Genomic DNA, 16,338 nt, shown 5'->3' with positions numbered 1-16,338 from the left:
GAGTTATGTTCCAACAACAAGCCTGTTAGGATGCGAGTGCTCACTTCAGCGGCACATAGTACTAAAGGTGGACAATACAGAGAGGATTAGCATTAGCGAAGCAGTTAAAAAAAAAAAAGAGGACATGATATGAAACCCACTTCACAGATGTACACCTTCACAAATTTACTCCACTTCCCTACTTCCAAGTAAAAACTGTTAAAGAATAAAATAAATAAAATAAAAGAGTCCTTACTGCTTCTCTCCAGGAGGATCAGGGCTCAGGTTCCCACCCATTTTGAGTGGCTCGCAGCTGCCTAATAACTCCAGTTCCACAGGATTCAGCGCTGGCAACTCTAGTACACACACTGGAGAAAACAGACACACTCCTCACAAATGAAAATAAGTCTCTCTCTCTTTCCTTCCCCTTCCTTCTAGACAGAATTTATCTGTGCTGCCTTGGCTGTCCTGGAACACATTCGGTAGACCAAGCTGGGCTAGAACTCAAGAGATCTGCCTCTTCCTCCCAAGTGCTGGGAATAAAGTCATATGCCATTACACCTGGCCTAGGACACAATTTCTAAAATGGCCTAAACACATCTTTGGTATCTTGTACTTGTATATTATGTGAAGTACACTCTCAGCATTAACAGTTACAAAATCAAATTACTGATCAAGTTAGAAAATCACTGGGGGCTGGAGAGATGGCTCAGTGGTTCAGAGCACTGATTGCTCTTCCAAAGAGTTCAATTCCCAGCAACCACATGGTGGCTCACAGCCATCTGTAATGAGATCTGGTGCCCTCTTCTGGTGTGTCTAAAGACAGCTACAGTGTACTCATATACATAAACAAACCTTTAAAAAAAATTAAAAAAACACTGAAGGCGTTATGTGCTCTGTAATACCAGATATTTAGTCAAAGTTTAATTCATTACTGGTGATCAGTGATGACATGTGTGGTGGAGTATATGGCATGTGTACACAAGTGCCCCTGGAGGAGAAAACAGAATACTGGAACTGCAGTTAAAGGTGGTTGCCCCTCAGATATATACACCCTCGGGAAGAGCAGCACGCACTTAACTGCTGAGACAGACATCTTTCCAGCCCCTGGGAAGGCTTCCCTTCCTGACATTTTTCTTCCCGTGTCAAACGGCAGAAAGGGATGTATTTACACTTCCAGAAGAGTTCTATCTATTTGTAGAACTCCACAGGTTCATTAGTTACTTTATCTATGCTGATGAAAACCACAGATAACAGATAACTGAAAAAAATGCAAATAACTCCAAAATGGACAATCTTACAACCTCTAAGAAAGTTGGATGGAAATGCTGTTTGGCAAATTTATGAAGCGGTCAACAAAGTAATGATCTTCATTTATTACAGAACATTTGCAGCTTTCTCTGAAATGAAAGCTATAATCACTTTAAAGGTGTCTCACATTAAGGAAATCAGTAGTGAAAAGTAATCCAACCCATGCCTACTCAATTCCCCTTAGAATTCTATCAGTAGCCTTAATCAATAATCTCAACCTTGCCTTGGCTTTCCCAGTCCCTATCCCAGTCCACAATCAAATACTGGCAACTCTAAACTGGGTGTGGCAACATCTGGCACACTCTTAAAGCCTGCACTAAAGCAGAAGGTTGAGGAGTTCAAGACCATCTTCAGGTAATAAGGAGTTTAAAGCTAGCATATTTAAACTATATTAGTTTATATTTAAATAAAAGCAGTAGTGTTGTGGTTTGCCCTGAAGTTATCTGTATTTTGATGCTAATTCCACTGCCCCAAGGACAGCTGCCTAGTCACGTACTCAGGAATCAGGTGACTTCACCGGAACCTTCTCCCCACTGAATCTGTAAAGTACAGGTGAGGGGCAGGTACAGGATAGAAGAAGGCCTGTCATTGGAGGAGAAGGAAGGATGGGCAGGAGAGAAGTTTGAAGGAAGAGGAGGAGACTGTGGAGAAAGGAAGAGACAGGAGGGGAAGAGGGTGAGAAGCCATGGCAGGTGATGTTAAGATTCTGCTGTGTATTTACAGGTTATCAATGTTCCTAAGGGATGGATGGTACCAGGCATTGTATGTTCAAGTGGGCAATTATATCTTACTATTGGGTCAAAGATTACTGTGTTGTGTGTTCTTTTATGTGAGGGTTTAAGTGTAGGAAAGTGTGCGGCTGGGATGTGTTTCCGCCAAGATATCTAGCAGATATCTTGGGGCACCACGGTGCGGACCTAGCAGGGTAAAAGACACCATTACTTTTTTATTATTATATTTTTACAACAACACAGCTGGGCTGGCTCACACCTTTAATCCCAGCTATCAAGAGACAGAAGCAGGCTGATCTCTGTGAATTCAAGTCCAACCTGGTCTGCACAGTGAATTCCAGGCCAGTAAGAGTTACTTAGTGAGACCATGGCTCAACAAACAAACAAAACAAACAAGAGGGCTAGAGAGAGCTCAGTGGTTAAGGAACACTTCAACTCCTAGCAACTCTAACTTCAGTTCCAGAGGATTTGATACCTTATTCTAACCTCTACTGGCCACAAGCATGCACATGTGCACATACATACATACATACATACATACATACAAACAAACAAACAAACAATACATATAGCCAAAAAATATCCGGGCTGGAGAGATGGTTCAGCAGCTAAGAGCACTCACTGACTGCTCCTCCAGAGGTCCTGAGTTCAATTCCCAGCAACCACACAGTGGCTCACAACCATCCGTAATGGAATCCAGTACCCTCTTCTGGTGTGTCTGAAGGGTAGCTACAGTGTACTCACATACAATAAATAAATGTTTAAAAAAATCTAACTTGGGGTTGGGGATTTAGCTCAGTGGTAGAGCGCTTGCCTAGCAAGCGCAAGGCCCTGGGTTCGGTCCCCAGCTCCGAAAAAAAAAAAAAAAAAAAGAAAAAAAATCTAACTTTTAAAACTAAGAAAAAGAACAGAAAAGCAGTCCAACAAGACAGTTCGGCCTGTAAAGGCACTTACTGACTTACTGACAAACCTGAGGCTCTGAGTGGGTCCCCTGGATTACATCTCAAGAACCTTTACACACACATCATAATACATACAATAATAAACTGGGGAGGGGAGGTGGGAAAAAATAAAAAATAAACTGGGGAAGGGGGAGTATGGCACCTACTAGCTCTAACTTCAAAATAGTTTGAATCTCAAACAAAGATAGATAGATGTGAATGCAACTATTTCTACATCCACTGTTAATAAATATTCTGGTCTGTGGTGGTCTGAATATGTTTGGCCTAGGGAGTGGCACTACTAGGAGTTATGGCCTTGTTGGAGTAAGTGGGGCCATGTTGGAGGAAGTGTGTCACTCTGAGGGTGGGCTTTGAGACCCTCCTCCTAGTTGCCTGGAAGAAAGTCTTCTCCCAAAAAAAAAAAAGTCTTCTTTGGACCAAGTGGTAGAACTCTCGGCTCCTCCAATGCCATGCCTGCCAGGATGCTGCCATGCTTCCAGCAATGATGATAATGGACCGAACCTCAGAACCAGTAAACCAGCCCCAGTTAAATGTCCTTTATAAGAGATGCCTTGGTCATTATGTCTCTTTACAGCATAATGGAAACCCTAACCAAGACATGGTACAAACCAGAAACAACTAACTATGTACAATTTTAATAGTTTTCTTCTAATTAGTTAAAAAACAAAACAACTTGGGTCTATTGGAGAGATGGTCCAGCAGTTATAAGTACTTGGTCCTCGCTCTTTTTAAAGGACCCTAACTCAACTCCCAGCACCCAGGCACCTCACTACTGTCTGTAATTCTCAGTTCCAGGAAACCCAACACACCTGGCTTCCTAAGGCACCTGCACTCACGTGTACATACCCATATAAATGTACACACATACCTACACATAATTTAAAACCAATAAAAATAGCTGGGCACGTGGTATACACATTTAATTCCAGGAGTCAGGAGGTAGAGGCAGTCAGATCTCTATGAGTTTGAAGCCAGCCTGTTTCTCAAAACTAAGTTCTAGGACAGCCAGAGCTACATGGAAAAACCTTGGGCTGGAGAGATGGCTTGGAGGTTGGGAGCACTGTCTTGCTCTTCCAGAGGTCCTGAGTTTGGTTCCCAGCAACCACATGGTCACTCAGCCATCTATAGTCAGATCTGGTGGTGCCCTCTTCTGGCCGGCAGACATACATGCAGGCAGGAAGGAAGGAAGGAAGGAAGGAAGGACGGACTTTGTCTTGGTGGAAAAACTCATAAATAAATATAAACAGTAATACAAATATAATCAGGAGCTATGCACATTAGTGTGTACCCACAATACCAATATTTGGGAATTTGAGAAGAGCCACTTGAGTCTACAAACAGGAGACCAGCCCAGATCACAGAGTGAGAGTTTGTCTCAAAAACTAAAATAAAGCCTGAGACAGTTGTACACAGTTGTAGTCCTAATACCTAGGAGGCAGAAGTGGGAAGATCATTGCACTTAGAAGCCAGCCTAGACTACACAGCCAGTTCAAGGGATACACAGGAAGGTCCTGTCTCAAAAAATAAATAAATAAATAAATAAATAAATAAGGTTCTGGGTCTATAGTTCAGTGATAGAGTACTTAACAAAACAAGACCTCCCAGCACCGTAGAAAGAAACAAGAACAAATGAATAGAGAGAGAGTTCAGCTATCAAGAGTACTGGCTGTTCTCTCAGAAGACCTAGGTTGGTTCCCAACACCCAAATGGTGTTTCACAGCTCAACTATCTGTAATTCTAGTCCTATGGTGTTTCACAGCTCAACTATCTGTAATTCCAGTCCTAAAGGATCAGACACCATCTTCTGGGCCCCAGACATACATGTAGACATACTTATAAACTAAACACACCATACATATAAAACAAATTAGAAAACAAAAAACAAAAAAAAATGAAGATAAGCAGGGCCCAGTTGCTGTCTACTATAACCAGCACTTGAAAGTCTAAAGCAGAAAAGCTGCTTTGAGTTTATCAGCCGGTGTACTCCAGAATAAAACTCTGGCTCAGGGGTTGGGGATTTGGCTCAGTGGTAGAGCGCTTACCTAGGAAGCGCAAGGTCCTGGGTTCGGTCCCCAGCCCCGAAAAAAAAAAAAAAAAAAAAAAAAAGAAAAAAAAAAAAAACTCTGGCTCAAACCAACAAACCACCTAAAACAATAAAGTGAATAATAAGAAAAGGGACGATCTGGCTCTAAAGCCCTACCTAAGTTTGACCCCTAGCACCACAATGAGTAAGTGTGTGTGTGTGTGTGTGTGTGTGTGTGTGTGTGTGTGTGTGTGTGTGTGTCTAAGGTTAGAGCTTGGTAAGTTAAGCACATCTCAGACCTGTGGATGGATGAACAGACTGACAAAGCGATGTTGCTCCTCAAGACCCCTGCCTGCAATGGCTTCCCATCTTAATCAGAAAAGCTAATATTCTTGCTAATACCCTTTATTAGTAGTACCACATTCAATGCCCAAGTTCTACCACTAGCCTGTACTTCAACCAAACTAACTGCATGCCTTTTCTGTGAAACTACAAGGCACGTTCCCACACAGCCCTGATGTTTGCTAGTCTCTGTTGCACTGCTCATCTCTGAGATGTGCATATAGCCAGCTTAGCCAATTCCTTCAGGTCTTTACTCTATTGTCACTTGATATGAAAAATAAAAATAACTAAGTATTCTGTCAAGGAACATCCCCATTCTTTCTTTTCTCTTTCCAACATATCTTTGTGTACATGTATGTATGGTACATAAATGCTCAACTCCCTGTACATGAATGTGAGGAAACCAGAGGTCAATGCTTGGTTTCTTCTTCCAATCACCTCATTTTTTGAGACAAGGGTCTCTCACTGGACCTAGAGCTTAAGTTTTGGCCAGACTGATCAGCAAAACCCCCAAATCTGCCTGTCCTGCCCACCTTGTGCTGGTGTTATAGGTGTTTGCCACCACACCTGGCTTTTTACTCTTTACATGAGCTGACCCAAACTCAGTCAATGTCCTCAAGCTTGAGCAGCAAGCACTCTACCCATGGAATCATCTCTAGGCCCCCAATAGTACGTGGAGGGGGTGCTTAATTATGTACATGGGCATTTTGTTTGGCATGTATATTTGTGTATCACAGGTGCAGTGTCTACCAAAGCCAGAAAAGGGTGGACAAGACACCTTGAAATTGGAGTTAAGAACAGTTAACTGCCAAGTTGGCTGCTGGGAACCAAACCTGGGTCCTCTGCAAGAACAACTAAGATATCCAGCCCCACAACAAACCTTCTAAAATCATAAAAATAAAATGGACACAAGATGCTGCTCAGTGATAAAGTGATTGCCCAGCATGTACAAGGTCCTAGGCTTAATCCCCAATTCATTACCAAAAGAAATACAATCGAAGCAAGCAGGACAGAGGTGTCACACCCTTTAATCCAAGCTCTCGGGAGGAAGAGCCAGGCTCATCTCGAGGGTTTTAAGCCAGCCTGGTCTACAGATAGGGAGGTAGATAGGTAAACTGAATGAGTTCACACCTGCAATCCCTAAGATTGAGGCAGAAAAATGTCTGAATAAGAGTGGGGTGGGGAAGTTCGGGGCTGGAGGCGTCCCTGCTTCCTCCTTTAAGAGGCGGGTTGGCCCCGCCCCTGAGCCCGGGTCGCTTGCCCGTGGCCCCGCCCGCCTCCTGCTCCTGGCCTCCCAGGGCGCAGCTCACTCCCCGCCGGCCCGCAGCCTGACACGCCGCGCGGCCCCTCAGTCTCCCGCGATCGCCTCCCCAGGCATGGCACAGGGCCTCGCCACACTATGGCAGCAGCAAGGCACAGCACGCTCGACTTCACGCTCGGCGCCAAAGCTGATGGTGAGGCCATTCTGAAAGGCCTTCAGTCCATCTTTCAGGAGCAGGGGATGGCAGAGTCGGTGCACACCTGGCAGGACCATGGGTATTTAGCAACCTACACGAACAAGAATGGCAGCTTTGCCAATTTGAGAATTTATCCACATGGATTGGTGTTGCTGGACCTTCAGAGTTACGACAGTGATGTGCAAGGCAAACAAGAAACTGACAGCCTTTTGAATAAAATAGAAGAAAAAATGAAAGAATTGAGTCAAGACAGTACTGGTCGGGTGAAGCGACTACCACCCATAGTTCGAGGAGGGGCCATTGACAGATACTGGCCTACTGCTGACGGGCGCCTGGTTGAGTATGACATAGATGAAGTGGTGTATGACGAAGACTCGCCTTATCAGAACATTAAAATTCTTCACTCAAAACAGTTTGGGAATATTCTCATCCTCAGCGGGGATGTTAATTTGGCAGAGAGTGACTTGGCATATACCAGGGCCATCATGGGCAATGGTAAAGAAGACTACACTGGCAAAGATGTACTGATTCTGGGAGGCGGCGATGGAGGCATATTATGTGAAATTGTCAAACTGAAACCAAAGATGGTCACTATGGTAGAGATTGACCAGATGGTAATTGATGGATGTAAGAAATACATGCGCAGAACATGTGGAGATGTCTTAGACAATCTTAAAGGAGATTGCTATCAGGTTCTTATAGAAGACTGTATCCCAGTACTGAAGAGGTACGCCAAAGAAGGGAGAGAGTTTGATTATGTGATTAATGATTTGACAGCTGTCCCTATCTCTACATCTCCAGAAGAAGATTCCACATGGGAGTTTCTCAGACTGATTCTTGACCTGTCAATGAAGGTTCTGAAACAGGATGGAAAATATTTCACACAGGGGAACTGTGTCAACTTGACTGAAGCCCTGTCCCTCTATGAAGAACAGCTGGGGCGCCTGTATTGTCCTGTGGAATTCTCAAAAGAGATTGTCTGTGTCCCTTCATACTTGGAATTGTGGGTATTTTACACTGTTTGGAAGAAAGCTAAGCCTTAAAGATGAGCATCCCCTGAATGATGTGTTCTGCAAGCCACCTTCCTGACCTCCATATGCCGTATATGCCATCATATGAGTCAGGCAACTGTTCATGAATTCTTTCTAGTGGTTTTCTTTTTAATTATTATTTTTAATTTAAAAAAACCAATGGGAAAAATGTATATTTTGATGAGTTAGGGTGTTAATTTTTGAAAGTCAGCCGGAGGACAATTAGACAGCCCTGCAAAGACTACTGAATGCACTGACCCCCTAGAATGTGATTTTAGTATCTTTTTTTTTCTCTGTGTGGGGTTTGGGCTTTTGTTTTGGTTTTAGTAGACCTTTAATTTGGACACGTGGAGGAATGAACATCGTTGTTTTGTTCTGGAGAGAAGTTCCTGAGAGTGTTTCTCCCCTCTCACCCCCAAATTGACTTAGATATTAAAATTTGGTGCTTTTAAAGGTTAAAAAAAAAAAGAGTGGGGTGGGGTAGGGAGGGGAGGGGAGGGGAGGGGAATGAGGAAGAGGGAAAGGAAAAGGGAGAGGGAAAGGGAAAGGGAAGAGGAAGAGGGAAAGGAAGAGGGAAAGGGAAGAGGAAAAGGGAAAGGGGAAGGAAAGGGAAGATGACTTGTTTCTGCTTGTCACCTACCCTCAAGGCTGACATGACTTCTCTAGAAACAAACAAAAAGAACTGAAGACAAGAAAAACTTGTCACTTTTTTTATCATATAGAAAACCAGCACAAGCATATTAACTTTTATGGGATGGGGGTGGCAGTGGTCAGGAGTGTTGTGAATTCCAGGAAAATGAGGGTGTGTTTATTGTTACTCTAGGGATATGAGACCTAAATGAATAAATCTGTGCTATGTGAATGTTTGCTCTCATGTGGTTTTGAAAAATTAAAAGCAGGCAGAGCCTCTACATGATGATCAAAATTAACAAAGGAATGAGACAAACATTTGTAAAAGAGAAAAGGTCACAGTTTTGTGTGTGTCAAGGAATGTGTGTGATGCCAGATAGCAACGTTTCGCTTGAGCTGCTGGAGGTTAGATTACATATTGTTGCTGTCAGCTGATTTAATTTAAAAGTCTGCCAACTCCAGAGCTATAAATTCAGAATTTCACATTGGTCACTCCAAATTTTACTTTGATTTCTGCATTTAATTAAAGCGATGCAAAACAGAAGGGAGAATCAAAGTCTGTTTGTTTGTTGGTTTGCCTTCTTCCATCTTAAGATAGCCTGGAGAGATGGCTCAGCGGTTAAGAGCACTGACTGCTCTTCCAGAGGTCCTGAGTTCAAATCCCAGCAACCACATGGTGACTCACAACCATCTGTAATGGGATCCAATGCCCTCTTCTGGTGTGTCTGAAGACAGCTATAGTGTACTTATGTATAATAAATAAATCTTAAAACAAAACAAAACAAAAACGAGTCTCATTATACAGCCCAGATAGCTTCATAATCACCTACCTCAGCCTCCCAACAGTATGATTACAGGCAGGAACCACAATGCCCAGCAAGAGTCTAATCTTGTTTTGTTTTGTTTGCTTTTCAGACAGGGTTTCTCTGTGTAGCCCTGGCTGTCCTGGAAGATCCTGGCCTCAAACTCATGAGATACACCTGCCTCTGCCTCCTACGAACTGAGATTTAAGGCATGTGCCACCAGATTTAAAAGCCACCATTGTTTGTTTTCTGTCTGGTCCAGGTTGTCTTGGTACTTGTAATAATCCTCCTGGCTCAACCTCCCAAATGCTGGTTATAGGTGTGTGCTATTAACCCAACACTGCCTTTTCCCCAGTTCATCTCTAAGGCATTTATGGCAATCTTGTATAGGCATGGTGGCTCATGCTCTTGATCTCAGCACTAGACAGGTAGGAAGACAGGAGGATCTGGAGTTGGAAATCAGCATGGGCTACACTGAGAGGAGGAGCTTACGATAACCCAGTCAGCTAGGAGCAATCCCTGATTTAAAAAAAAATGGAGCAGGGGAATAATTTGATCATTTCAGTGGGGAAGGAGGTCCACAGATACAGTCCAAATAACTAAGTCAACCAGAGAATAGAATGAAAGACAGGAGAGGACCAGGGTTGGGGATTTAGCTCAGTGGTACAGCGCTTGCCTAGTAAGCGCAAGGCCCTGGGTTCGGACCCCAGCTCCGAAAAAAAGAAAAAAGAAAAGAAGACCAGGAGAGGAGCATGAGAAGCAAACAGAAGGTACTTAGGTGTTCATCCTCAGTAAGATCTCACTGGTGCATTTTCATTTCTCTTCATCCTAATAGCGGTGTGCCACATGAGGAAAAGGGCCTTAAGAGAACACTTCTCACAGCTGTTTATAGTCATGAACGCACAGGACTTGTCTCCTGTAAAAATACCTGTAATTACCTAACATTTAGACACCATTCCACTCATGTTCAGGCTTCTTTTAGGGTCACTGACTTATGAAGCTCTTGCCACTTTCTCAAGGAGCTTGGTCTGCAAGTTTGCTTTCTTAGCTAAGTGGGCAAAATGGAGTAGCTGAGAGTGAGCTGTGAGCCTGTTGAACTCTAGAACTGTCTTGTCGTGTAGCACTCCCAGGCACAACCCAGCTAACACTGCCACTCTGTTAACATCATATATCCCACTTTTCCCATAAAAATAAAATAAATCCCAAAAAACTAAGCACTTAGTACCCCCATGAAATGTGATCTCCAGAGCCACCTTTCTATCTTCACCCACTAACATCATCACAGAACAGCCTGCCAAGCATTGTTAAAGCATTTTACAGGCCACACTCTCACATACTAATCAAAATAAAATCACAAATGAGCTAGGGTACTGTTGCAGGTCTTTAATCGCAGCACTCTGGAGGCAGAGACAGGCAGATCTCTGAGTTCCTGGACTGCCAGAGCTACACAGAGAAACATGCTACACAGATTACATGCTAGTAATCCCAGAACTCAGGAGGCAGAAGCTAGAGGATCAGGGCAAGTTCAAGGCCAGACTAGTCTACATACCTAGTCCCAAGACAGACAAAGCTATTACAGAGAAACCCTGTCTCAAAACAGGGTCATCCTAAACCACTGCACTCTACTTCTGAGTGAGGCACACTTGTCTTTCTGACAGTAGCATAGGGAGAGAGAGGTAAGACCCACTATAAGATGATGATCTCCATACCAAGGGTAGTGACTATCACGCAGGGAACATGGAGAGACAATACTGTGACTTCCGCTTACATTTTAGCTCACCATTCCTTAAAATAGCAAATTTTATACATTATGAAATGTTAAAACATCAACTATAACAGGACTGTAATTGTTACTTTTTATGTGCAGGGGATCAAACCCAGGGCCTTGGTGGGTGGGTAGTCAGTCTACCACTGAGCTATCCCTATCCTAAACCTGTAATTTAAAACAAATACTGAGCCAGGCTCACATCTATAATCCCTTCAATTTAAAAGGCTGGGATACAAAGCGAGCCATGAGGGCAGCCTGATCTACTTAGTAAGTTGAGGCAAGTCTTTGCTACAGAGTAAGCCCTTATACTTCACTGAAACAAAATATCCAGGTCTGGGATAAAGCTCAGTGGTAAAACACTTAACCTAGGGGATGGGAGGCCCTACCTAGCTGTTGTTGTGGGTTGGTGTTTTGTTTTGTTTTTTGATCATCACTGCCAGAAAAAAAAAAAAGTAAAGCAAATATTCACGTCCTGTGTGTGACCTTAGCCGCCTATCCTGATGGAACCGATCACCAGAGGACCAGAGTACTCCAGTATTTCCCCAGGGACTTCACTTTGGTAAAGCAAACTTAGGACTGAGCTCTTTCCCACTTTCCTTTCCCAGGGACTACAGTTAAAACATAAGACAGCTAGAGACCTCGTCTAGCATACACTAAAGCCTGTGTTCCTTCAACATTGAGAAAAAAGGAAGAAAAGAATGTAGGTAAGTTTCGGGTTGGAGATTTAGCTCAGTGGTAGAGTGCTTGCCTAGCAAGCGCAAGGCCCTGGGTTCGGTCCCCAGCTCCGAAAAAAAGAAAAAGAAAAAAAAAAAAAAAAAAAAAAAAAAAGAATGTAGGTAAGTTTCTGAAATCACTAAAAATGACACATGCCTGTAACACCCTAGGTCTAAGGAGCCCAACAAGGAGGTGGGACTGACCTAGGATGAGGACATAGATCCTATCTTTTCTGTTTTGGTTTGTTTTTGTGAGTTTTTGTTTGAGACATAGTTTCTTTGTGTAGCCCAGGGTATCCTGGAACTAGTTCTAAATAGACAGAGGTAGACAGATCTCTGTGAGTTCTAGGTCAGCTGGAGAGACAGCTCAGTGGTTAAGACTGCTCTTCCAGAGGTCCTGAGTTCAAATCCCAGCAACCACATGGTGGCTCACAACCATCTGTAATGGGATCCAATGCCCTCTTCTGGTGTGTCTGAAGACAGCTACAGTGTACTCATATATAATAAATAAATACACCTTAAAAAAAATTGGAGGCCCAGGGGCTGGAGAGATGGCTCAGTGGTTAAGAGCACCGACTGCTCTTCCCGAGGTCCTGAGTTCAATTCCCAGCAACCACATGGTGGCTCACAACCATCTGTAATGGGGTTGTGTGTGTCTGAAGACAGCTACAGTGTACTTATATACATTAAGTAAGTAAATAAATCTTAAAAAAAAAAGGGGGTTGGGGATTTAGCTCAGTGGTAGAGCACTTGCCTAGCAAGCACAAGGCCCTGGGTTCGGTCCCCAGCTCCGGGGAAAAAAAAAAAAAAAAAAAAAAAAAAAAGAAGAAGTAAAAATAAAAAATTGGAGGCCCAGAGAGATTCTTTTTTAAAGGAGAATTTTGTAGTTTTGAGTTATAAGTACCTGCCTTGCTGGGTGGTGGTGGTACACACCTTTAATACTAACACTGGAAGGCAGAGGCAAGTGGATCTAAGGCTAGCTTGGTCTACAGAGTGAGTTCCAAGACAGCTAAGGCTACACAGAGGGAAAGAAAAACAAAAGGTACCTGCCTAATACATAATAAGCATTCAGTTCAATCCTGGACCCTAATAAATTAGTTAACATAACAAACAATATGCAAGCATACTGACCCACAATAGAGCAACTTTGCAAAGAAACTTAGTTACATAAGGAACCACAAAGACCTACTTCTTGGCTTTTGTTTTTCCAGAAAGTCTTACTACACATTTTGGACTGATCTCAAACTCACATTCTCCTGCCTCAGCCTCCTGAGTGCTGGAATTACAGAGGCTTTCACCATACTCAACCTTTTGGGACTATATTTAACTAAAAACATAAAAGATATGGAAATAAAAATGTGTTAGTTCATCTGGACCTAGTGACACAGGCCTGTATTTTTAGCTCCTGGGAAGCTGAGACAGAATTACAAGTTGCCTGGGCAACTTTGTCTGAAAATAAAGAAGGCTAGGGATACAGTTCAGTGCAGTGCAAAAAGCCCTAAGTGCAATCCCAATACTGCTATAAGTAAATGAATTTAAATTCAGATAAAAGTTTCTTCCACTTTTCTTATATAATAAAATCATCTTCCTTCACAAGAGCACCAAGAGCAGGAACAGCACACTCAACTACAGAAGGCATTAGTGGGTAAATCTATTTTGTATTTTTTCAATCCGACGTGGAATGAGTGCCCAAGAAAAAGGCTGTAAGAACCCTCTGCTGTAATTGCTGTCGAGGGGATTAAGACTTCTCAATAGGCCTCATTTTACCCTTGCACAATAGACATTCCCAAATACCTGACTTTAGCTTTTTTGTTTGTTTTATGTTTAGGGTTGGTATTTTGTTGGGTTTTTTTGGTTTTAGTTTTGGTTTTTTGAGGCAGGGTCCCATGATGTAACCCTGGCTGGTCTAGAACTGACTGTATAGACCAGGTTGGTCTAAACTCAGAGATCCACCTGCCTCCAAAGTGCCTCAAATACCTGTTTTTAGACACCTCGCATAGACAAAGAAATATCCACAAAACGTTTGAGTCCCTCTCTCAAACTCAAATCCAGAATCTAGTCTGTCAAGTTTGTTCGCCATAGTCTCCGGGCCTTGAGTGATACTTTGTACTTAAGAGATGATTTAATAAATATTAAATGAATCGAATGCAAAATGCCTGGTGCTCAAGTAATGCTAGCTATTACTGCTATTTTAATGACAATTAAATTTTTATTGTTCTTATTAAACGATGCCATCCCTCCTCCAAGATCTTACAATTCTAGGAAGAACATCGGATAAACGGAATACCGAAATGTGGGTAAGAGTAAAAACACAACTGGGTCACACAGTAGGACTAGTCAAACACAAGATATCTTAAAACAAACAAACAAAACACAACCAGATCCCAATTTCGGACTTTTCCGAGAACACACGTAACAAACTGAGATTAAGATAGTGAGTTTTCACACTTGTATATGATGTGTGTTCAGGGTATTCTACTGAATTCGCAAAACCCTACCACAGAGCTATTCAGGTTACGTTCCTCACAACCCATCCTCACAACCCATTTTTCAGACAGAGCAACTGAGTCTTGGGGAGCGCCAAGGTCACACAGCCTATACGCGGGGCAGCCGGGACATGAACCCAAGCAGTACGACTCCAGAGCCTGCATTCAACAGGGCCCTCCGGAATATCAGCCCGGCATCCTCCAACATCTACCACACGTCGCTCCAAATCCGGCGTGTTTCCCAGGACCGGACTTTCAGCCCCGAAGCCGCGAAAACAAAACAATACTTCTCTCGCGGCCAGTCCATAGGGCGCCCGCCAGGCCTGAGCTCCAAGGCCGCTCCACAGTCCGGCTTAGCACCAGAAGCCGCGAGCCCCACAGGAAGCGCCGGGATAGCCCCGAGGGCCCCGGAAGGCCGGGGAGCCGCGTGACCTTGGATCCAGTGCCCCAATCCCAGCCTCAGTTTCCCTGCCCAGGCCTCCGCCGGGGGCCTCTGCAGAGCCTCGCGCTTATGGAGCAGCAGGCCCCTCAACACACACCCCTCAGCCGTCCGCCTTCCCGCCCCACTTACGCTGGAAGGCGGCCGCTCCAGGGACGCCCACCATCGCGGAGCGCAGTCTGTCGCGAGCGCCGCCCGCTTCGACCCTCCGCCTGAGCCCTCCGCAGGCGCAGGCCGGGACCTGCACCCGCCGAACTCGCCCGCACCAGCGCCGCCGCTGCCGCCGCCGCCGCCGCCGTTAGGCCGCGCGCCGCCCCGCCCCCAGACGGCCCCGGCACGCCCCCGCCGCGCGCTCCCGCGTGCAGACCAACGCACGCGGAAGCCGGGCCGGAGGGCGCTCACGCGAAGCACCGCCTCCTGACCTGGCCCGCCCCTTCCGCGCCAGGCTGCGTCCTATCCTGGAGCTGCCTGCACCTCGACCCGCCTCCCGCGCGCTACGCAGGGCCGCACGAACCGCCCTCCTAGAAGCTCCAGACTTCCGGATGTGGACTGGGCGGTGACCTAGGAGCAGGGGCGGAGTCCTGGGGCGGGGCTTCGGGGAGGAACCCTTCAGGTATAGGCCTCAATGCCTTGACGGTTGTATTGGGTGTTAAATTGTTCTTTCCTCCTTTTACTTACTTATTTGTTTTTACATTGATTTATTGCATATGTGTACGTGTATATGTTTGAGGGAGTGCATTCCAACGCGTGCATGTGAATGTCAGAGAACAAGTCGAGGGTATGCTCTCCTTTCACCCTCTGAATCCAGCAGATCAAATTTCGGGCATCAAGCTTGACAGCAAGCATCTTTGCCAAATTAGCTATCTCGCAGATTTCTGTGTCTTTTGGGGCTATAGGAATCTAAATATTTGAAATAGCTAGTAGCTGTCATTATTGATTTCTGTATTAGATCGAGGACTTTGTGGGGTTTGTGTCTGTGTTTGGGTGGGGGGAACGTGTATATGCAGGGGTGTTTTGTTTTTTGTTTTTGTTTTTTTGACACAGTGTCTCCCTTGTAGCTCTGACTGTCCTGGAACTAGCCCTATAGAACAGGCTGGCCTTGAACTTAGATATCTATCTACCTAACTCTACATCCCAAGTGCTGGGACTAAAGGCCTATGCTACCAGGCCTGGTTAAATGCAGGTTTGTTTTGGTTTGTTGAAACAATGTCTTAATGTATGTTTGGCTGGTCTGAACTCACTGACCTAGACCAGGTTAGCCTTGAACCTTAAGCCATATTTTTAATCTGCCTCTCAAATGCTGTGTTTATAACACCAGCAGGCTTCACAGTTTGTTTCTGAAAAAGGTTTATTTTATATCTCTAGCTGGCCTAGAACACACAGTGTAGCCACGACGGTCTGGCATTCTCACCAATCGTCCTCCCTTGGCCACCCAAGTACTGGGATTTTAAGTAAGAGTCACTAGCCTGTCTTCAACAGCTGGTTTTGTACACTATGCAATTAATCTTCACAGTACCAAATATAGCTTTACCCCTTTTCTACACATTAGGAAGAGTCTTTCCCACTGGCTTGTCCACCTAGTGCGCTTAGCAAAGTCAAAACATAAATCCGGGGGCTGGGGATTTAGCTCAGTGGTAGAGCGCTTACCTAGGAAGCGAAAGGC

General features: G+C 44.4%; 1 protein-coding gene and 1 pseudogene across 14 annotated transcripts in view; one reads left to right on the top strand and one right to left on the bottom strand.

The window, feature by feature from the left end:
• The window catches only part of Cbfa2t2 (CBFA2/RUNX1 partner transcriptional co-repressor 2), a 105,724-nt gene extending 90,740 nt beyond the window's left edge, over positions 1 to 14,984 (bottom strand). For 13 of the 14 annotated variants that reach the window (XR_015682778.1, XR_015682779.1, XR_015682776.1 and 10 more), the window contains exon 1: positions 14,808 to 14,984. Coding sequence is in view for 6 of the 14 variants with exons in the window: in XM_087651081.1 (XP_087507207.1) it covers positions 14,808 to 14,841 (34 nt within the window). In the remaining 8 variants the exon portion in view is untranslated. 14 annotated transcript variants of the gene reach the window in all.
• Sms-ps2 (spermine synthase, pseudogene 2) lies at positions 6,717 to 8,299 on the top strand (annotated as a pseudogene).
• Positions 14,985 to 16,338: the final 1,354 nt, after the last annotated feature.

Source organism: Rattus norvegicus, chromosome 3 (genome assembly GCF_021556685.1).
Source record: "Rattus norvegicus strain SHRSP/BbbUtx chromosome 3, alternate assembly SHRSP_T2T, whole genome shotgun sequence".
Lineage (NCBI taxonomy): Eukaryota > Metazoa > Chordata > Mammalia > Rodentia > Muridae > Rattus > Rattus norvegicus.
Note: the sequence above shows the minus strand (reverse complement) of the source record. Positions and strands in the feature narration are given on the sequence as shown.